This window comes from Sminthopsis crassicaudata, chromosome 5 (assembly GCF_048593235.1).
Source record: "Sminthopsis crassicaudata isolate SCR6 chromosome 5, ASM4859323v1, whole genome shotgun sequence".
Classification (NCBI taxonomy): Eukaryota; Metazoa; Chordata; class Mammalia; order Dasyuromorphia; family Dasyuridae; genus Sminthopsis; species Sminthopsis crassicaudata.
The window spans coordinates 162,989,029-163,012,639 of NC_133621.1; the positions used below are offsets into that span (position 1 = coordinate 162,989,029).

General features: G+C 33.7%; 2 protein-coding genes across 5 annotated transcripts in view; one reads left to right on the top strand and one right to left on the bottom strand.

The window, feature by feature from the left end:
• Positions 1–15,403, top strand: part of NUDT5 (nudix hydrolase 5) — a 29,943-nt gene extending 14,540 nt beyond the window's left edge. For 3 of the 4 annotated variants that reach the window (XM_074268638.1, XM_074268641.1, XM_074268640.1), the window contains exons 2-9: positions 1,001–1,105; positions 2,899–2,966; positions 5,932–5,984; positions 7,358–7,465; positions 9,975–10,070; positions 10,992–11,093; positions 12,152–12,205; positions 15,166–15,403. In XM_074268638.1, the coding sequence (XP_074124739.1) occupies positions 1,001–1,105; positions 2,899–2,966; positions 5,932–5,984; positions 7,358–7,465; positions 9,975–10,070; positions 10,992–11,093; positions 12,152–12,205; positions 15,166–15,275 (696 nt within the window). In that variant the 3' untranslated portion in view covers positions 15,276–15,403. Of the gene's footprint in view, positions 1–1,000; positions 1,106–2,898; positions 2,967–5,931; positions 5,985–7,357; positions 7,466–9,974; positions 10,071–10,991; positions 11,094–11,925; positions 12,102–12,151; positions 12,206–15,165 lie in introns of those variants that run through there. The other variant, XM_074268639.1, reaches the window with a different exon arrangement.
• Positions 1–21,789, bottom strand: part of CDC123 (cell division cycle 123) — a 108,380-nt gene extending 86,591 nt beyond the window's left edge. The window contains exons 1-2 of the mRNA XM_074268636.1: positions 21,636–21,789; positions 17,375–17,494 (exon numbers count right to left, since the gene is read on the bottom strand). The gene's annotated coding sequence lies outside the window, so the exon portion shown is untranslated. The remainder of the gene's footprint in view (positions 1–17,374; positions 17,495–21,635) is intronic.
• Positions 21,790–23,611: the final 1,822 nt, after the last annotated feature.

A 23,611-nucleotide genomic window follows, 5' to 3' on the forward strand; every position in this document is an offset into this window, starting at 1 on the left:
AGCCAGCCCATATCCTATATTTTTCCACTAGCTAGGACTTGACATAGATTACATTCCTGAAGAAGGTGGAGTAGCCACCTACATGAGAGAATCTAATTAAAAGACTTTAGGATAATATCTGTTAAAGCTCTCGTTTTCTTAATGCTACTCACTTCTCAATGCTGAATGCTGATTATCAATATTTATTTGAAATTGAAATAGACATGTTCAGCTTTTTTAAAAGGGAGTTCTTATTCTTGAAAAAAATTGTCTTATCTGTTGAGGATTAATTTTTTGTTTTTGCAAGTGGAACATTACATTATAGCTGTTCAGGCATATGAATAATTTGGACAGAAAGAATGCTTTACTTAGAAAATTTTGGGGAATCAGTTAATTCCCAATAAGAATAAACTACAATAAAATCTGCCATAAACATTTTTTTAAGTAATTAACAGTCTAGGTGTTTAATTTTTTTTTAATCACATCAATTCCAGGAAAATTGGCAATTTTAAGAAATCATCTGACTGGGCAGTCCTATAAATTGCTGCCAACAACGATTTAAAAAATGGGGTGGCTAGGTAGTACAATGGATAGAGCACCAGCCCTGAAGTCAGGCTCTTAGACACTTAACATTGCCCAGACCTTGGGCAAGTCACTTAGCCCCATTTGCCTCAGCCAAAAAAAAAAAAAAAAAAAATGGCCTGGCAAGAAACTTAAGACTAAACTAGAAAGGTTGAGTTTATACTATATAGCAAGCTTTCCTAATCTAGAAATCAGATCTCTCTCAGTAATTTTGAGTTCACTTATATTATGTAATCTGCTGCTATCAGTCTGGTACTTATATTTGGGTAACATAATTGTGTCTTTATCTTCTTTCTAAACTGCCAATCATTAGTTTTCCAGTAGTTTTAAGAGTAATTCTTTTAGCAATTTCCTTGCCGTTGAATGAGGAGAAAGAATTTAAAGGAGATGGTCTAAAATTGAACTAACTTTAGCCTAAAGAAATATTGTTTTGTTATAGAGTGAACTTACTAGAAGACAGCAAGGACCACATATTGTGAAAATGGAAAACAAAGCACCTGTGGATTCTCATAAAGTTACCAAAGAGTCTATCCTAACAGAAGAGGTACAAAACTTTTTTTCTTCACTTCCATATTAATTGCTGTACTTTTAAAAAAAAGTATTTTAAATGGTTAGCCCTAATGCATGAAGATAGAATTCCAAAGAGATTTTTTTAAAAAAACTCGAATGTTGCATTAATATGAAAACAGTAGAATGCCTGCTATTAGTTGTCCCTATAAGTAACTAAAAATGAAATAAACCTCTGGAATCTTTTGGCAGATAAAGTAGAATTCTCAATTCTTTTTAGTAATAGACTGAATGCATTTTAAGTAAAGTAACCTAAGAGTTTAGTATCAATTTGGATACTATCTACTGAGTTATAAGACTTAAAAAACCGCCCATAATTCCTATATTACCCTTGTAGCTTTTCCTAGAGTCTGTGTAAATTATTGTCTCTTTTTAAAAGAGAAAAGCTAAGAATTAGTGATGTAATTGTCATTCTTTGAAATACCTCTTTATTCTTTTTTTCATGGTTCAGTATGATTGATTTTTTTTTTTAATTATAGTTTTTATTTACCATGGGTAATTCTACAGCATTGACAATTGCCAAGCCTTTTGTTCCAATTTTTCCCCTCCTTCCCACCCCCACCCCCAGGTGGCAGGTTGACCAATACAAGGTTTTTCTTCTGTCTTAACTGTTTTCTGAAGAAATATTAAAGAAAATTCTGTCTGGATTAATCTGGATAGAAATTATTAAAATTGAGGATCTGAGAAAAGCTTACAGAATGTTAAATTGTCATCGTGAATAAATTAAATAGTATAAGACTATTCTCAGAAGTAAAGAGAGGTCATCTGCATTTAGAATAAGACTATAAAATGATCTTTCTCACAACTAAAATATTGTAAATAAGTATTGATTTCATTGTTTAAAATTATATTCAGTAACTTTAAGGGATTTAATATAAAGATATCACTACTGTTGGAAGAAAGTATTTGAAAAACTGAAGATGGGGCTTTTAAACTTAAGTTAAAAGAAATAATGAAATTTTATCAATTAATAATGAAACATATAAGCATATCCCTGCATTACCCTCATTCTCTAAATGATAAGATTAAATGTGAGAATGAGTCAAGTAGATAACCTATTTAACCCTGTTTACAGTTTTTAGAACACTCAAGATCTAAAGTAGTTATCAGATTTAGCTCTGAATTCCAACAACATGGTTAATGTTCTTTGTTTTTTGTGTGGGTAAGTAGGTGTTTTGGGTGGGGGGTAGGAGAGTTTGGAGGGAAGGGTTGTTTTGTTGTTGTTTTTCAAATGTTTTCTTTTGGAAAGTTTCTAGTATATAAATTTGAAACCATCTGAAAACTCTGAATCTAGTATCCTCCCAGAATGCCTTTTTTCCTCTAAAAATGTCTTATGTTTATACCTAGATTACCACCTTAGTTTAAAATATAACAGAATTAAATTAGATTTTTATAATCTTAATTCCAAAGTGAAATATGTGGGCAGTAAAAAATCGTTGTATGCCCATAATCAGCATTCCAATATAACTTTCCCAGCTCTTTGTTTTTAAGAACATTTTTAAAAAAAAAATACCAAGCCCCAAAATTCAGAACCTTTCTTATCATTTTTTCCCAACTTCTTAGTGGTCCCCCAAGAAATAATGCTATTTTTGTCTTAAAATCTAAGCTTATATAACAATCTTTAAACTCATAAGTAGAAAGTTGTTCAGAAGATGTATTCTTAGGGTTATAATGGCTTTCTATGAAAAGTGATCAGAAGAAGCCTTTTTGTCCCAATAAAATATTGTTTGGTTTGAAATTTTCCTATATGCTATTCTTACCTCCTTTTAGTTGATTACAGAAGGAAAATGGGTCAAGCTTGAACAAACAACTTATATGGATCCCACTGGTAAAACAAGGTAAAAAAAAATTTTTTTTCCTACTGAAGAAATGTTCAGTCCTTATATTCTAAGAATCTCTATTCATGACAAATCTGTAAATACTTATCTCATTATAATGTGTTTTTATATTAGAATAAGAGGTAATTTGGTCATCACATCATTTTAATGATATGTTTAGCTTCTAAAAGCATACAATAGTTATTGAGTTCACATCTCACTTTATTCTCTGTTATTATAGCATAAAATAGCATTTAAATAGTAAAATTTTAAAATGTTAAGTTTGGTGCTGTCTAAACTAATAGTATCATCATCTTAGACTAAGTTTAAAAAATTATACCAATTCTAAATTAAAATTTTTGAAAATTTAGTGAAATGCTTATAATGTATAATTCCTTGCATTCAAAATTACAGTTTCTTTCTACCAAGTAGTGAAACTTCTGCAAAAGGTCTCAGAACTTTGTACCATATCATCCATTTTCTAACACATTAAACTGCCTGAGAGTAGGGATTGTTTCATTCTTTTGTTTTTTCTACCTTCAGAGCCTAGTACCTGTTGCCTAGTTTGTGCTTTTTAACAAGATCAAGATCAACAAGCATTTATTTATCTTAATCCTTGTTAAAAATTGTATTAAATACTTTTAAAACTAAATGTAAGGACTTAAAAGATTTTTTTGTTCCCTTTTTCTTTTTCCAAACTATGAGCATACATAGTCACATCAAGGGAAGTTAAGACCAAGATAAGAACAATCTCTTCTTTTGCATCTTTTGAAAAAAGGGGATAGGGTAGACCTCAAATGTGGCTTTGGACATTCACTAATGTGACCCTGGGCAAGTGATTTGACCCTACTTATCTCAAAAAAAAAAAAAAGACAGGGGACAAATTATAATTTTTGAGACATAATTAATGTTGACAAATACTTCTTCATTGCTACTCTGTCTGGAAATATTTACAACTTACAAAGTTGCCCTTCCCTACATCTCATGATAGTTACAAGGTGGGAAAAGAGACAGTAGAGCTCTGCTCTAACAAAGAACATAGACAGCAGGATTCTTAGCATCCTAGAATTTTTTTTGGTTTGTTTTTCAGCTGAAAGATAACTTATAATCTTATAGAAGAACAAACTGAACTTGAAACTGGAGCAAGTTTTCCTGCTTTTTGGGCTACTGAATATTTTCTTGACTTTTCTCTCCAAAAACTAGTTGAAAATTTAAGTTAAGATATAATCAAGCTTCCAAAATTTTTCCGGGTATGAATTTTTTACTTACACAGGCATTCTTACTCTAGTCTCTTTATTAATCACAAGGAGACTGGTTTATCAGGCATAGATACATTCGTAATTGCTTGTTTGCTTTATTGTTATTGCTGAAATGACACTATCCCTCTTGTTTCCCCTTATTCCTAGAGCATTTGGGCTGGAGTCCTCAGTGCTTTTCCTAGCACCTTCTTCTTCAGTCTATTTAAGACTGACCTTAGGAGGCAGCAGTGAGAGCTGTATCAAAGGTTTTTTTGGTTTTGTTTTTTTTTTTTTCTGTTGCAACCCTTGCTATTTACTTTTACCAAAGATTTTTGTGTGGTTGGCTTTTCTTTTCCTACTAACAGGAATATGAAAATGTTGGGAGCAGCCTATTTTTATTGTTGATTGATCATGCATGGTTTTCACTTCAGTGCTATGATTTTGTAGCCTCTTCTTTAGATCTCTTTGACTGATTTGTCTTCTGCTACAAGGCACCAGACAACAGGCACATAGAGGTAGAAGTATTTTTTTAAATGGAGAAACTGACTGCCCCTACAGAACTATATGTCTTTTACTCCTCTCACAATAATATAAAGGGTCCCTATTAATATTCTAAATTCCTGGGGCCTTATTTCTATTGGGAGTGATCCCTAGGCCATCTGGCTTTTTATATTCAGCTCCTGGGTTGACTTTCTTGGAGTTGCCTTCATTTTAAGAGAGACCATTAAAGGGTAAACTTGTGATGGTAAAGACATAATTTTCCCCTTTGCATGACTATTTTAGTACCTGAGTTTTCTGTGTAACAATTTCTGTTCTTACTAAGAAGAAAAATAAAAGATAATTATGTTACATAGAACTCAAGGCAAGTGCATGGTCATCAAATTATTCATCAGGGTTAAAGTCAGAAATAAATCCTTTCCAAGTCACTTCATTTTTTTGAATTAGAGACCTATTTATGCAGTGTTTATGTGTAGCAAGTGAAGAATTTTTATCTACCAAAGTGATAGATTCAGGCATGGTTTTTAAACTGAATCATACTATCTCATATCTGTCCTTCAGAAAGTTCTCTTAGATATTTTCCTAGAGGTAGGCAAACAGAATTTTCAAGGAGACTTTAATATTTCTATAATGTCACTTCCGTCCAAAACCAAAATCCTTACTCATCACCATTGCTTGTGAACGGAAAAGCATGATTCACACATAAACTACGACCCTAATTAAATGCCCTCTGGGCTGTGAATGATATGAAACTTTCTGGCCATAACAGCCAGCAGGCGTGCTATTTAAATTAGCAGCAAAAGCAGGGGTTCTTAACCTTTTTTTGTGTGTCTGGGACTTCCTGGGCAGTCTAATTAAAAACTTTGGACCTCTTCTCATAATTATCCTTTTAAATGCATGAAAAATAGGAAATTACAAAGGAAATAAATTATATTGGAATATAATTATCACAATATTGGGGGGGGAAGTTCATGGATTCTAGGTTAAGAACCCTTGATCTCAAGTATCACATGAATCATCAGCTGTTTCACTAAACTTGGTAGGAATGACTTTGGTTATTTTCAAAAGGCAACTTCATAATTGCAAGGTGTCTCTGAAAAACTAAGCCTCTTTCTGGTTTTCTTGACCACCATTCCAGATAAAAATGCATGTTTTGCAACAGCAAAACTGACTAGTATACAGCTAATTTACTGATTTCAACTGTAATATTTTTGTTTGTTTGTTTTTTCTTCCCCTTCCTCTCCTAACAGAACTTGGGAAACTGTGAAACGCACCACTAGGAAAGAAGGCCTTTCTGCTGATGGTATGAGAACAAATCTCTATCTGACTATTCTTCAGTTTCTTTCAGTGTTCTCCCTCCAACCATAGTCTGAATGCCCACAGCCTATCTTTGACTCTTTTTTTTTTCTGCCTATGTCCTGTCTCTTATGACTGCAGTCATCACTTCCATGTACAAGATCCCAAATCTATGTATTATAGCTCCATTCTATTCCCATGTAACCAACTACCTGTCTTTTGAATGGCTCAGACTACACATGTCCAAAAAAGAACTTAATCTTCCTTCCAAAACTTGTTCTTCCTTCTACCACCATTTCTGGTGATCGTGGCACCGTTTCTCAATCACCGTACTGGAAATAATTAAATCATATTTTTTCATAAGTTTTACTTAAAAATAAGCATGTTATAGAAAAGCCAGCCAAATGTCATGTAAAAGTGAACAATTGCAAAAAAAAAAAAAAAAGCCAGTATGTTGGACCAAATACTAAGGCAGAAAATAAATTTGTCTTGAAAATCCCCAGGAAGAGAAAAGATCTACCATATATTATCCTAGATGCCCCTAAAATGTAAAGGAAATACCAAAAGAATGAATGTGAAGAACAGTAAAAAAGTAAAAGAAAACATGAGGCAAAATTTTAAACTATTTTAAATTTTAATAACAGAATGGAAAATTTAGAATATACAATGGAAAAGATAGGTTCTCTGAATGTAACAGATGATTATGAAAGGTAGAGTTAGGAGAAAAATCTAGTGAACAGAATCGAAAGACAAGAAGATTGGAAGAACATGATACAAGAACTTTGCATATCAAGGAAATTGAGTTGGAATATGGATTGCTAAGAGATTTTATGGGAATTCTAGTTATTTCAGAGAAACAGAAAGCCTAAATATTCTATTTCAAGAAAATTACCTAGAATTAATAGGAAGGGAGGGTAAGATTCTCATAGAATACTCATGAAATTCAAAGTTTAATTTAACAGAAAATGTTTTGGCTAAACTGTAGGACAAATAATCAGGGAATCAGGACAAATGTAGGGGAAAAAATCTTCATAAATTGTCAGTCAAGATTATGTTTATATTTTCCTAGATGAGAAAAAGTGAAATATGATAAAATATTCTTTAAAATAAATTAACCGGATATGAAATCTAATGAATGAACAATAAATGAGAACATTTATTGACAGAATATTCAAGGGGGTCAAAAGACTTAGAAAAGGAGGGGGAAACTAAATCAATTCTTTTATTAAAAGCCACTCTGCTAAATTTCTTTTGAGACACGAATGGGCAAGGTACCTAAACAAAGCAAGAGTAATTAACCAGTTTTACAAATTAATATTGGTGAAAAGTTGTAGGTAACATTTTTCATAGGCACTTGTCCTTTTTCTTTCCTGGTGGTAGGTGTGGCAATTATCCCAGTATTACAAAGAACTCTTCATTATGAATGCATTGTCCTGGTGAAGCAGTTCAGACCCCCAATGGGAGGCTACTGCTTAGAGTTCCCAGCAGGTGAGTAATCAAAAGAAAAGGACTGTATTATTGTTTCACAGGAATTAATTAGCTATTGATGAGAAGTTCTTTGTTGGCCTCATTGTGGCAAAACTAGAATATTTGTGTGTCCAGGAGGCAAGTGGGAAGCAGAACCACACTGCCACCTGTAGGAAGGTACTTGAGTGCCTCCAGCCCATCATCAAGGTAAGGTATATGATTCCTGCATTCCTTCTAGGTAATAATCTTCACAACTTCCCCACTTAATACATCCTTTCTAGCCTATTGCTATTCTCCTTATCCATATTTTTCTTATTTTCTCATTTAAACTTGATTTGTGTCTTTCCTTCTCTTCACCCTGGCTTCATCCTAGTAACACCTAGACTACTCATTCCAGTTTCTGGAACATCAGGGAGAATAAAGATACTTCTATAATTTATTATAGAAAGGTAGCATTATTGACTTGGATTAAACTTTTCATTTTAGCTTGTTTAATAAATTCTTTTAATGTTCTTTATTCTGTTATTAAGAGCTTTAGTTGTTTATCTCACTCATCCATTGAGGAAGAAGATTTGTTAACTTTTAACAACATAATGTGTTGTTCGTTTCTTTGTCCCCATCTGGTCTTTTTATTCTATTACACATTATCAGATTTTGTTCTTTTTTTCTTTGTATATGTGTGGAGATATGGTGAAGAACTTACAGATTACGTACACATTGATCAGAGACTGTTAAATCAGGCCTATAGGCCCCAGTCATGTGAAGGCCTAGGCAGTATTCCATTGTCCAAATAGGGCATTAAGTGACCAAAGGTTGTATATCACCTTTTCCACTGCATTCCACTGACTAAATAGGGGAATAAGGTTTTATGGAGGGTGAGATTTTGGAGGTTCTTTGTCTGAAATGTATAAAAGTTGTGAACATTTTCAAGGGAGTGACCCTCTTCTGCTGTGAATTTGGCTCACAGACCAGGATGGGGTCCGCTTCTCGAGATTCTAATAAATAATTCTGCTTTTCTATGAGTGATCTTTGAGTAGTTGTTTTTGGATAGGATTTTCTATCCCTCACAGTATATAATTATTTGTATTCTCAAATCTACATTCTTCCTCTCTATCATTCCATTTAGGACTTTTCATAGCCATCCATGGAGTTCTTTTGACATTTTAATAGCACATCTCACTCTATACAACTGTTTCCATTTGTTGAATAAGTGAGTTGTTTCCAGTTTTATTATAGAGCCTTAAATATTATAATAGCTTCTTGCTATTTAATTTGGTCTTTTTGTTTCCTCATTTAATAATATTCATTAGCTATAGTTTGTAATAGTGACATTCCTGGGTCAAAAGGAAGGTTCAGTTGGGTATTTTTTTTTTTTTTTAACTCATGTTCCCAAATTATTTTCCAGAAAATCAGTTCCTAGCTTTCTTTACCAGTAGTGTTAGTTCCCCCCCTTCCCCCAAGCAATTAATTTTAAAATTTATTCATTTATTCTTTTTGCTGAGTCAAATTGCTATAAGGAAGCTGGTACCTTAAACTTTTAATTTGCATTTCTCTAGTGAGAAAGTAAATAGTTCTTTAGGATGTTTTTTCTTTTGAAAATTGGGTTTTTGTTTTTAATTTTTTTATTATTTGTTTAAAGGAATGCACATGATATTGTAAATTTGAAGGTTATCTCTGGATCACATTCTCTCTTCTATAGAATCTAAGCTTCTTTTAGGCTAAAATTATTTTTTTCATTTTGTCTCTATTCCTCTGGTGCCTAGAAATAATGTCTTCCACTTAATAAAAACTTACTGAATTGAATCAAGTTATATTTCAGAAATTGGGAAACAACAAAGTAACATGATTCTTCAGGTGTTATTACTTTCTCTAATACCCATTTTTTTTCTGTTTAGTGCAAATTTTTTTCATACTCCAAGTTAATATGAGTGAAGGAGGGTATAAATTCAGGTTCTGTTCATTGTTTAGTTCCTGCTTAGTCCCAGATGTCTCCTGATGCTTTTATTCTAAACTAAATTTCATTCCTTCATATCCCATAGAGGTGCTCTTATGTTCACCAACCCTCTTAGCTCATTATCTTCTCTTCTCCCTTACAGGTGGCAGCCATATTGGCTCTCCTGTAGGATCCCTTACCATATCCCAATAAGGGAGAAAGGCAGGACAGATAGTGCAGTTTCTGTTTTGCAGATGAGGAAACAGACAGTTCACAACATATCTGTGTTTAAGGTAAAATAGTGTCAGAACCAAGAGTGGAATCCGCATCTTTTTAACCACTAGCTCGTTGATTTTGCCAGTAGGCTTTGCTGACTCCATGGAGTATATTACTATTCAGGAGAAATAAGCAAACTCAAGTAAACAGATGATATGTATAGGAACTTAGTCAAACCATACTTTTTTCTTTTCCTTTCTATCCAAGGACTAGACCTGAGCTATCCCTCCCTCCCAAGTCCCTATACCAAGGATTACATGGGAAGGATCAGAGGTTCTCCTAGAAACTGAAATTTTATATGAACAAAAATTTAATTGACAGGTCTCATAGATGACAATGAAAGCCCAGAGACAGCTGCTCTTCGAGAGCTTGAGGAAGAAACTGGTTATAAAGGTGATGTTGCTGAATGTTCTCCAGGTTTGTGTTGTGTTATCATCTCTGAAATGTTTAGGAACAGGTTTTTTGTTTTGGGTTGGTTGTTTTTTTTTTTTTTTTAACCTCAAAATTTAACTAAACTTAATTTTTTAAAAAAATTTTTTTAAATACATTTAAAATTAAATTTAAATTAAATAATTTAAAATTTTAAAAAAGAGATTCAAATAGAAAAGCTCATTATTAAAGAAATTCTCAGAACAAATTAACTGCTTTCTATAAATAAATGTGTAACCAGTAGGATCCATAAGTATATCTAAACAGATAGATAGTTGGGGAAGGGCTGTCTCACAGAGCAAATAAAACTTGGAAAATTGGTGGGAGACTTTTCCATTTCCCTTTAACCATTCTATCAATTTTACCTTCTCATTGGTTCTTCACAGAGACTTGCCAGCATACTAAAACTTTCAAAAGTGGGTTTTGTTTTTTTCCAACTGTTGCTGTTTGTATTTGTTCACCAGTATAGGATAAGATTTAATCAGATAAACTCAAGGATATTTTTGCCTCATGGTTTTAGCCAGTCTTTCCCTTCTCATCCTAATTTAAAGGTACCAACCCCAACTCTACTGAAGTAAATTTTATACCTTGATCACATTATTAGTGCAAGTTTCTGCAGCCACTTCATAGTAATACAACCATATACTGTGCATATAAATATAATGTGAAATGTTTTGCTCATTCACACTCTTCACTAAAGTCTACCAGAAGACAGTTTCATTTCACTAATGGCAAGAATTATTGCTACTTACTATGGCTAACATAGTAAATAACTGTTTCCAGAGTTGCTTATAAATACTAGTGAAATATTGTTTCAAGGGTTCTATCATGACTGAAATTTTAGGAGGTGGGCCATTTGGAAGAAGATGATAATGATGATGATGTAACCCATTGCTTCTTCCTCCTTAGCTGTATGCTTGGACCCAGGTTTGTCAAATTGTACCACACATATAGTGACTGTGATGATCAATGGAGATGATGCTGAAAATGTACGACCTAAACCAAAGCTTGGTGAGTTTTTATGTATTTTTAAAGTGATGTATAGAACAGTACTAAACTCTGAAATATGCCAGCTGCTTCAAATCATTTAAAAGAATAAAATCTTATAAAAATATTTTAGACAACTCTCATATCTTAATATATTTATTGTTTTTAGTTGTCATCTGACCAACTTCACATTTTGCATATTTTCAGTTTCATAATATATACAAAATTTCTTTATAGAATAAAGTCCATTTTAGTCACAGGACATTGGGGATTATAAATATTTAGAAATGTTTTCCTAGTCTCTGTTCACTTAATCTAATTTAATTACACATGTTATAAGATAGATACTGGTTTCAGCTCTTTAAAATTCCTATAAGAAGCTGCACTTCCATTTGCTCCAGATATTAGCTTTCACTGAGGAGTTAGGAAGTTCTTGTCCTGTGATTCTCTTTCTAGAAAAGATTTTTTGTTTGTTTGTTTAGTATTTAAATATTACAGTCTTGTGTAGCTCATTATCTCTAAAATACATATGTTTATTTACCATATTGCAAATTCATATTTATTAACTCATATTTGATTTTTCAATCTCTCTGGTTCAGGTATAGTAATAGCATTTCAGCAACCACCATTTCAATTAACTAATTAATGCTTATTTAACTATTTTTGTAGAGACACATTGCAGAAAATACTTATTTAGGAGTTATTTAGGAAGATCTGATATGAGATACCATCATAAATATAGAGACCCTTGTTAAATTCCTCCTTGGCAAATTCTGCCAAATTATCTTCTAATGTATCACTATAGTTTTTATTAATTTTTTTTAAAATCTGATTTTTGGGTTCTTTTTTTTTCCAGGAGATGGAGGTATGTTATTTCCCAGTGATTACTCATGCCTAAGTATAGTCATTTTATTACATTATCCTAATTGTTGCTATATAGGTATGTGTGTGTGTATATATACATATATATATAATATATATACATATTTATATATATATATGTATATATATGTATAATTATTGCTTCTTTTGAGTTTACTTTTTATATATGTATTTTTTTTTTTTTTTTTTTTTTTTTTAAGAATTTGTGGAAGTAGTTTCTTTACCAAAGAATGATCTACTGAAGAGAATTGATGGTAAGATACTCTTACTTCCAGCTAATTGTGCTTATATCCCTGGATTCTCCTCTTTCAAACACCTGGGTCTATTGAACATGAATCTCAAAATTTCTTTGTATAGCTTCTTTTAAGTCAAATGTATAGTAATCTGATAACTACACTTAACCATCATTTCTTGTTTTCCTTTGAAACAGAGCATCAATATTTTTGGAACCCTTTGCATAGATAGGATAGTATAATTAATTGTATGATCCTTTTTCTTTAAAAAACAAAACAAACAAAAACAAAAATAACTTTAATCTGAATTCCTGTCAGCAGACACATCCTACACTGGCCACATGTGGATTTTTTTTGTCAGCTATATTGAAAGGACCTATGTGTGTTCCCACTCCCATTCCCAGATGGATGGATGGACATTCTTGGTTCTTTGTTTATAAAATCAGAGAAGTTAGCCCAATTCAGTGCTTGGGAGTAGTAGAATATTTAGTCAGAGTTGGGTTCAAATCATACCTCTACCACTTCCTGTCTGTGATCTCAGGAAAGTCATTTATTCCCTCTGTACTTCAGTTTCTTTATCTGTAAAATGTAAAGGTGAGACTAAATGATTCCTAAGGTCCTTCTCAGCTATAAATTTATGTTCATATTGATTGAATTACATAATATCTAGATGCATACTTTTTATTTCTATCAACTTTTTTTTTTAAGGTGGAATATTCTTTTTTAAAAAATTTTTTAAACTTACATCCTTTAAGTGCTCTTATGTCATTCTTTAAATTTGTTTCACTTTTCCTGGTTTGTTTTTGGTTTTGTTTTTTAAAGAAAAACAATAAAAGGTATGTGTGGAACTCATTGTGGCACTATTTACAAAGACTTCCCATTTCTATACTTTTAAAAAACTTTAATTGAACTAGAAATGGCTTTGGAATTTCCCAGTTATCACTTAATTAAAGCAATCAGGCTAAGGATTTCAGACGTTTGGCTAGCTATATACTTGGAGTGAGAAACAGGTGCCCACTCTGGAGCTAGACAACACCCTCATCATTCCCCCATTATACAAAATCACAGATTCTCTTCTTTAGCCAAATGCTTCCCCTCTTTTAATTATTACTATTTATTCTATATACAACTTGCTTTATTTAAATTTATTTCCATGTTGTCTCCCCTATTAGGTTATAAATTCTAGGGCAGACTGTTTTTTCCCCTCTTTTTGTATCTCCAGTACTTAGCACAGTGCTGATGCATAGTAGGTGCTTAGTAAATGTTTATTGAATTGGATTACTCTGTACAGATGATATTGAATGTCTTATAAAAATTAAGAAAATCCTCCAATAAGTTGTACTAGAAGGCCACTGAGGTCTTTTCCGACTTGCAATTTTGTTATTCAACCACTTCCCAAAAGCCCTTAATTTGTTCCTGAAAGATTTAATAAAGACTTAAGAAAAAATATTTTATTTGAAGAAATTCAAGTCAGCATTTATGACTCCCAGTTTTTCATGGGTTCAAAGAATACCTTTGATATGTAGTAAATATGTAGTTTTCTTTCTTGTTCTTTATATGATTTTTGTCTCAGTGAGATTTGTGATAGTTCTCTTTTAAGGTAAACCTTAATCAAGGACATCTTTTCCACTTGTAATTGATTTTTATATTTACTATTAAGCCTAAAGGTTCTGAATTCTTTGTTGCTTCACTGGATATTCAAACATAAAATGGTCTTCTGCCATATAGGTTGGAGTGAAAGGCCTTCTTTTCCAAAGCAACTTATGGATGGGGCCCTTATATAAAAATAGGAGAGGGCATGCAACCTATTTTTAAACAGAAAGCTGAGGAAATGAAACATAAAATTTAAAAGGCGATCATCCTCAAATAAAATAATTCTCCATAAGCAATGCCTAATGCAGTAATACTCCATACTCCTCATACTTCTATGAGTAAGTTTAAGAAAATTCTGTCTCAGCCATAAGTTTATTCATTAGATCAAACAAAACAAAACAAAACAAAACAAACAAACAAAAAAAAAGATGCTCTAGCAATGAAAGATGATGAATTCCTAACTTAGATAATATGCAATCTTGCTCTTTGGTCCAGTCAGAATCATTCAACTCAACAAACATTATTAAGGTTCCTACTGTGTATAAGGCACCAAGGAAGATGTATGGGGGGGGAAATGAAGCAGGCTGTCACCTTGAAGACATTGAATGCTTTGTCATAGATAAGTAAATACAGAGTAATTTAAAAAGGATTGATCAGTAATCAGGAAAGACTTTACTTAGGAGTTGACATCTAAAACTAAAGATTACTTTTCCTGACATGGAAGCTAGCCTGATGGGAGATGGGGAAGAGGTAGACTTGGCCCATTTGGAACTTATAATAATAATAAGAATAATAATAAAGGTAAAGATAATAATAATGAAATAAGTATAGAAAGGTAGATAAAAGCCAATTGGAAGGGCATCTAAATTTTGAGCTGTGAAATTTGTATTTTATTCTAAAGGAAGAGTGAGCCACTAACATTTTTTCAACAGGATAGTAACAAAGTCACTGCGGTGTCTTATTAATTTGGCATCTTTTTAGAGGAAGTATTGAAAGGGAAGAGACTAAAAGCAAGAAAACCAATTAGTGACTCTTGCAATAAATCTAAGAGGGGGGCAATGAAGGCCCAAGGTAGAATGATGGTTATGTAAATCCATGAAGTGTCTGAGGTCTGTCTGATATGCCCAGATCTATGTAATAATTCTTATGAAACATATTTATAGAGGATTTACTTTTTTAAAAAATTTAACAAAAGCAAGGGAAACAGATGCCATCGGACTGTAGATCCTTATAACCTTTGGAGAACCAATGTTCGTCCTCTCTTCAATTGTTCAATCGCTTAAACATCTTCCCAGGCTTAGTGTTTTGTATAGTTTTGGGAATAGTAATATGATGGGGTGGGACAGTTGTCTGTCTATATTCTCACTAGTTTTGTTTGTCTTCTGTAGACCTGGTAGCTGATGAACATCTCAAGGTGGATGCCAGAGTCTATTCTTATGCTTTGGCATTGAAACATGCCAATGCAAAACCCTTTGAAGTGCCATTCCTGAAATTCTGAAACTCACCAAGACTCACCTCTATGTTTTTATAAATGAAGCCAATCTTTCATGGTTGGTCTTTGTATTAACATAGTTAATGTAGATTTTAAATTAGCTTTTTCATAAAATAAAGGCAATATAGAATGCACACAGTGTTGATGAAATTGTATTATCAATGAAGTATTAGGCTCACTTGAAATTTTTCAATAAGGAGTACACAAATATAGAAACCTAAAAGCCATTTATAGTCAACTAGTTTTGAATAAAATCCATCCACTGTTATGTCTAAATCCATCTGAAACTGGATTTCCTATAAACATCTTAAACTCGACATATATGAAACTGAACTTAATCTTTCCCCCCAAAAATGGTGCCTTTTTAATTTGGTATTATTGTCTATGAACCTTCCAGTCACCCAGGATATCTAAACCTAGATATCATCTTTGACTCCTCACTTTTAACTCACTTAGATATCTGTTACCAAGTCCTGTTGTTTACTTTCATTTCACATATGGCCCTTTCCACCTTGACATTACTACCACCCTGTACAGACCCTAATTACTTCACACCTGACCTCTCTGCCTCCAGTATCTCCTCACTCACAGTTCATCCATTCAGCTGTCAAATTAGTTTTCATAAAGTATAGATCTGATCATATCACTACCTCTACTTAATAATTCCATTAGCTCCCTATCCCCTCCAGGATCAAATATGTTACTCTTGTTTATTTGATATAAAAACTCACAACATGAATGTTGTCCTCCCTTTTCCAATTTTCTTACATCTTACTGTCTGCCATGTACTCTGGTCCATACACACTGGCCTTGCTGGTTTGTACAGAAAGACCACACAAAAAGTCTGAATTTGATATTTTTACTTCCTGTTTCTGATGTCTGGAATATTGTCCCTTCATATCATTACTTCCTGGTTTCTTTCAAAAACTAGCTAAAAATCTCATTTTTACTAGAACTCTTTTCTAATCCCTCCCCTTCATGTTTCCTCTTTATTTTATCTTTAATTTATTCTGTCTATATCTTGTGTGCATATGTCTTCTGTAGTAATTTTCATTTTATCTCTGCCATTAGCTGTACTATCTTTTGTCTTTCTTTGTATCCCCAACATTTAGCTCAGTACTTGGCATTTAATATACATTTAATACATGCTTATTGACTGTTGAATGACTGTTCTTGTCTTCTTCCATACTCTTTTCTCCTGAAGTGCTCTTTTCTCCATCACTTCCTATTGAAACTCACCCCATCTTTCTTTATAACCTTAAAGCTTCCCTAAGATAGTGCCATCTAGAAGCAATCTTTCTTACCTCAATTTTCATTGCACTTTGTGTCTCATTTAATGTTTCTCACCTGCTCTCTTTCTGATTAGGTTATCTATGCATGCTTTATTTCTTCCACTACATCACAAGATCCTTAATGATAGCAATCTTTGCATCTTACTTGGCTCCTATCACAGTGATTGTGCAAATGGTAGACAATCAATAAACAAATTTGTCAGTGATAAAACTTTATGGTGTTTAATGCCTACTCTATGCATAACACCATCCTGTATATGTGAGGGATGGGGGTAATATATAAGAAATAAAATACTTTTTTCCCCAAAATACTTCCAGTCTATGATTGAGGGGACAAAAAAAAGCATCCAGAATTTTGAGATAATGTTAGAGCTGGAAAGGAGCTAAGATTATTTCCATCAGTCCTCTTATTGTTGAGGAAAAAACTGAGGAGGAGAATTAAGTAGGAAAGCAAACACTAGCTCAAGTTTCCTGATTCACAAGTTAGAGCTCTTTCTACATCTGAGAGGTTGTCTTTCATGTAACACTTGGGGTAGCTGTACCCATTGATAACAAGTTAGGAGGTCTCTCTGGGTACTAAGGGGCCTTCTTAGGGCAGCCATCATCAGTGCTTCTGATCCCTGTGGCTAATACAAAAAAAGACCTGAGAATCAATTTTTGTAGACACAGCCAGTTTGCAAGCAGAGGTTAGGGAAACACTTTGGGACAAAAGATATTTGGGGTAACATAGGAGACATGGGACACTGCTGCTGAGGTATCGTCCATCAGAAGAGGGAGTAGAGCTGGGCTGGGCTATGTTGGAGAAGAACTCACCTAGAGTATAGAAAGACCTCAGGATCCCATCTTGGCCTTCTTGTGCTGATCTTCACTTAATGTACCATGGGTGGCTTCAATTCAAATCCCTGACTTGGGCACATATTAAGACTGCTTGACCTGTGAAGATAGGTCAGGTAGATAACCAACATTTCTTTTCCTATGAGATCCCAACCAGAGTAGTGTGAGTCCCCACACTCAAGGCCTAAGTCCCAATACACCTAGGATGGCCCACGTTCTCGGTGCTGAGGCAGGGAGTCGTCTTATCCAAAAAGCCCAGGCTATACCATCGTGCCTAGTCATCACCCATCCCACAACCCTCCTTTCCTCTCCCACTCCCTAAAAGTAATCAGAATGAAATAGGTGACAGGCAAAGGGCAGAGGAGTAGGGGAAGTAAGTGGTAGTCTCCACTGATGCTAGGGTCTGTTTGATTCAGTAGGTAGATCATGGATCCTGAAAGGAGACGGCAACAGAAGCTTTAGAGCTCTCAAGAAGAGCCCAACAGAATATTGTCTGCAAGCCAATAACACCACCAGCCAATAGAAAATAGATTTATGGGAAAAGTAACAATAGTATTAGTTGTAGAAGGGTAGTCCAGTGGGATGCCACCATAAGAATTTTAATTTCCCTGGAGACAAGTTCCCTAGACATAAGTTCTTAGGCCATATGTGTTTTCCTATGTGAATTCTCTTTCCTATTGGTGACATTTTGTGGGATTGGCATAGAGAAATGTACCTGTTGGGGGAAATTTTCCTTATTTTATTAGGATGTTGACTTTTTAAAAAATTTTAAACTAAATCAGGATTTGATTTATTTTTTTGTTGGTGGTCTAGACTTAGGAAAAGTGAATGAGAAAATGTTAATAATTCAGATTAAACTTAACCATGTGTCTTAGTCTTTTGAGACCAAATTTTTAAATATTTCCCAGCACACCGCTGGGTGCATGGGATCATAATAAAGGAAAAGAAAGAGCAAGGAATGCCTCTCCTGTTTTGCTTCTATTTTCTTTGACAGTGGAAAATATTCTCTGGACTCTATAAGGGAAAAAAAAAGTGACAATAGGGAATTCATATCCAAAATAATTAAGGAGATAAGAGTACCTACCTATCCTTGGTCAAGTCACTAGTCCTAAATGAATGCTATCCCAGAATAATAGAAAAATGGCATGTGTAATTAATGAACTAATGTCAATATTGTGGCCAGTGGGGGAAAAAAGAAGACAACGAAGGCTGAAAACTGTAGGCCAATGTGATTGACTTTGCCTTCTGGAAAAATTCTAGAACACATTATTAATGGTATGGTTAGTAAGCAGTTTAAAAAAAAAAAAAAAAGGCAGTAACAAAAAAATCAGGAAAAGTTAAAAAAAAAAAAGCTTATCAAATTGGTAGATTAAGGAAGTGCTGTAAATTTCATCTACTTTATCAGTATTTGATCAATTTAATCAAAGGTAAGGATGAGCTAAATGATTATTCAATCCTAACTTAAAACTAAGTGAAAAAGTATCCAACCAATTAATATCATAGATCTTAGAATAAGTGTAGGAAAAGTCCTCCAGACTCTATTTACATTGCATAAGAATCATGTTTGGATAAACTGAAAAAACTTGGCTGTCTTCTTTGTGCCACCTATAAATTATCCAATTAGTTAAAATCCCATTCATTTTGATAGTTGGAGCTTAGAGCAAATGGGGCATTTTCCAGCATATCCATGAGGAGCAAAGATAGGTGTATCATAGGCTCTCCAGTTATCTTGAGGTAAAGGAAGTCCCCAAAAAAGATCAACTCTCTCCAACTTTGCTTTCCAATTCTTATCAACAGACAACATTTTATAATCTGCAGTTCTGTCACTCAAATGTTGCTAGTATAATCAATTTTGCTTCAATAACAAAGGAGTCAGGGGTTAACTAAACACAGGTATAAATATACAGTTAAGAGTTCAATCTTTTTAAAAAAATGTTAGGAATTTTCCTAATTGGGGCCTTTGAGTGATTGTGACTGAATTCACAACTTTTTCTCTAAAATGAACTCCCTAAAACTGAAGAGAAAGGAGTCACATGGATTTTAGGGACCATTTTTTAGCCCAGGTTAATAATTGTGAAAAAGCATTACACAAATTTTGGTGGGAAAGAGGGAGAGATGCAGTGCAATTGATGGATTTGAAATTGAGTGACCAAACCCAAAAAATACTCCTTAATGGCTTACTATCAATTTATAAAGAGATCTCTTGTGTTGTATCTGAGAGAGATGTTTGAGCATATGTTATTTAAGTATTTAAATGATGACTTGGATAAAGACATAGATGACATGCTAATCAAATTCACAGAGAACCAAACTGAGAACTAAAACTGAATGACAGATCCAAAAAAGCAAAACATTTAACAAAAATCTTAATAAGCTACAGAGTTGAACTAAAACTATTAAGCTGAAATGTAAATTTCAAAAATCTGTTTCAGAGATACAAAATGGCTATATAACATTTTATCTGGAAAACTGCTGGGAAGTTTGATGCAAGTTCAACAGGAATCAGCAATATGATATGGAGGATCCAAAATCTAAGGTGATCTTATGTCACATTGACAGGCATAATATTTAGGGATAGAAAAGTGATGGTCCTACTCTTCTCTTCCTGGTACTGTATTCATATAAGGGCATATTTTAGGAAGACCATTGATAAGCTAATTAGAGGCTGAAGAAGGGCAACCAGAATGGTGAAGGGTCTCAAGCATCAGTAGAAGAAACCAAAGCTATTTAGAATGGAGAAGGAGATATAAAAGAAATATGTTAACTCATTTTCAAGTGTTTGAAGGGCTGTCATGTGAAAGAGGAATAAGATTAAGGTTCATCTTGATAAGAGTACAGAACCAGAGTGACAGGTAAAAGTTACAAAAAGGCAAATTAAGGCTTGATGTTGGGACAAATGTTCTAAATGCCTTAATAATTAAAGAAATGAAATAGGCTACCTTAAGAATTGTTGGGTATCTCACTGGTGACTACTTTTGGTAGAGTTACAGAAAATCCCCAACAAGAGTTAGGGGTGATCCCAATTTTTAGAATCTGGGAAGAAGTATTTCCTCTCCAAAGGATGCATTCATTTATCCCCATTTTGGTTGTATAAAGGAGCACAAAGGAGAGAGAAACCACAATAAGGAGGAAGCATGCCTCCTTCCCACAGAGGCTTATTTAAAGGAAGCAACCTCCCCATCTTCTCCCAACCTCACATCTCATTCTTAAGGTATAGCTCTGGGGTTATATTATTGCAACCTCTGGGGTAAATTATCTGTATAGACAACCAACCCAGGATGCCTGGGATTATTAGCAAGACTGATAAACAGATTGTATACACTGATTTTGCATTACCCATGCAGTTTGTTTTCTCCCAGATCACCTCTCAAATGGATTTACCCCCATTGATGAAATTTCCAATTATGGCTGCACTGTGTCAATTATATTATGAAAGGGAAACATTAGGCATGGATTAGACCAGATGATCTTTAAGGTCTTTTCCAACTCTTGAGACTTTGTAATTATGATTCCTAAGGAATCTCTAATTCTGAAACCAAGGAGGGAAAAAAAAAAATTATTAGATTAGCAAATCAGAGAAGCCAGAAAGGTGAGACACAATCTAATGGTACTTTCTCCACCTAAATCATGTGGTCTGTTTCCTTTTTTGTTTCAAATCTCTCTCTACATTGACAGCAAACAGTTTCTCTGTCTATGAACTATACTTCAGAAAGGAAAGTTCCCATGTTTTAAGTAATTCTCTAAGACATAAAATTTGCAGGGAAGGTACTAACTTGCATTAAGAAAAGAAGCTTTCTTAACCTGGAAGTTCCCTTATATCAGTGAAATCACAGGTCTTGCTCCTAACTTAATAAGAAACTATTAAGAAGCAAGTAAAGTTAAAGGACCCCAGATATTCTGGAAGCCAGTTGATCAACACAACAAGCACTTATTAATGCTTATCATGTGCCAGGTTCTATATGAGGGATTTTTAAACTGCCATAGATAATTTTCTAGGTGGATAATCCAGATTTCACTAGGGGAACTCTTCTAGTAAAATGGATATAAAAACTCAGCCCCACCTAAATGACCTCAGTACTATCAAAACACTACCCCTTGTTCATTTAGTTAACTATATGTGTCCAACCCTATATTTTCATATATATTCATATATAGGAGTTCAAGTTTGAACTCCAAGTACTAAACTAACTGCCATTACCCATGATTCCAGATTCCAAGAGTCACTAGCCCCATTGCATACCTCCACTGCTTTGGCCTGCAGGAATTCATAGGCAGTCATGATAACTATCTACATATATAACTAGCTTACTGTCCCCATTACAAAGACCAGAGTTTTCTGAAGCCCCTAATGGCCAGAACTACTTCATTTCTAAAAGATAAAGAAACATTGCCTTAGCCTTCATCCCCACTGCCATGGGGATATAGATATGATTCCCATCCAGGATACCTTTGTGACACAATAATGACATTTAAAAATATAAAAGATCCAGGAATAAAGAGCATTTGCATGGACTCCACGTCTTACAATTCTTAGAGTCAAGGGAATCAAAATGATTGGGGAAAATTTTCTAGACTAAATTTCCAAAAACTCTGGCCTTGTAAACATAGAATAGTGATACCCCCTGCATGGAATTTAAATAAAGGGGCTCTGAAATGTGGTTTTAAAAGCTCTGATAATCTGGTTAAGTGTTAGAGGTGGATAATAGCAGAATAAGCAGCAATATATAGAAGTATGTGAACTAGATCCAATCACAGCAGCTTGTCAGTCATTATGATGACTACAAGAACTGAGGCAGGAGGCTTCAATGGTTTTTCAAGGCTCCCAAAATCAGTATTCTCTAGCTTGTTGACTGAAGAAAAACTAAGTAGGATAGAAGTCTCACGCTCTTTAAGTCTCAACACACAGTTGGAGTGAGTTTAATCTGGCTACTACTTTTATAAAGTGCCTACTTATATCAATAGGCAATGTGCTAAGCTCTGCTCACAGATAAGACATTGAACATTAAATGGAGGGAATTGGCTGTTTACAGCTTGAGGGCCAGAGAATGAAGCACATTTATGTATGGGTACTAGGCTAATATATATATATAAACTATATATATATTAAAGTAATATAATACTATTAATATATAATATAATAACATATATATATATATATATATATATATATATATTTTTTTTTTTTTTTTTTTTTTTTTTTTTTTTTTTTGCTGAGGCAATTGGGGTTAAGTGACTTGCCCAGGGTCACACAGCCAGGAAGTGTTAAATGCCTGAGGTTCAGAATTTGAACTCAGTCTTCTGACTTCAGGGCTGATGCTCTATCCACAGTGTGCCACCTAGCTGCCCCTAAAGGGAATATTTCATACCTTATTTATTTGTTACTTATCCCACTGTTTTGTTTTGTGTGGTTTTTTTTTTTGTTTGTTTTGTTTTTTTTAATGCTTTATGTTTTTGGAATCATGTTATTTGGCATGGTATGGTATGGAGATTAATGGGGGATTCAGTCCTGATTTGAATCCACGATAACCCAAGAAATATTCTGAATCACCTAACTCAAAGGATTCTTCACAAGGGATAAAATTCCTTCAGAATACCTTTAATGCAAGAGATGCCAAAAAATAAAATAATGTTAAAATAAAACTCAGAGGTAGAATGTTATAGCACATAGAGAGTCATCTTTGACATTAAAAACATGAGTTTAAGTCCTACCTCAGACACACTTATGTAATCTTGGACAAATCACTTAATCTTTCACTACCCAAGGTGACTCTAAAACTATAAATTATGTTTAAGTGGGAGTTCCCTATACCCAATGAAATTATAAGTCCAGACCAAAAAGAAAAAAGAATGAAGGACAACATTTATCTTATAACATAGGACACACACTATATGTGTGTGTGTGCATATGTATGTATGTGTATATATATACGTGTGTATGTAAAACCATATGCAAACTTTAAAATTTAAATTTGAAAGGAGCCCTCACAACAAAAATACAAGAGAGATTACTAATATAATCAGGAAATATACTTAATCTACTGTACAGTATACTTATCACTATAAGTACAAGAGGAGAATCTGGTGATCACCAAAGTTTGGGAGTTAAACAATTTAAGGAAATCATCTGTGATTTCATTATAAGGCCTGATGAAAACAATAATTTCCAATTTTCCAATTTCCTAATCCACTCAATCAAGTGATCTAATAGTGGACTGT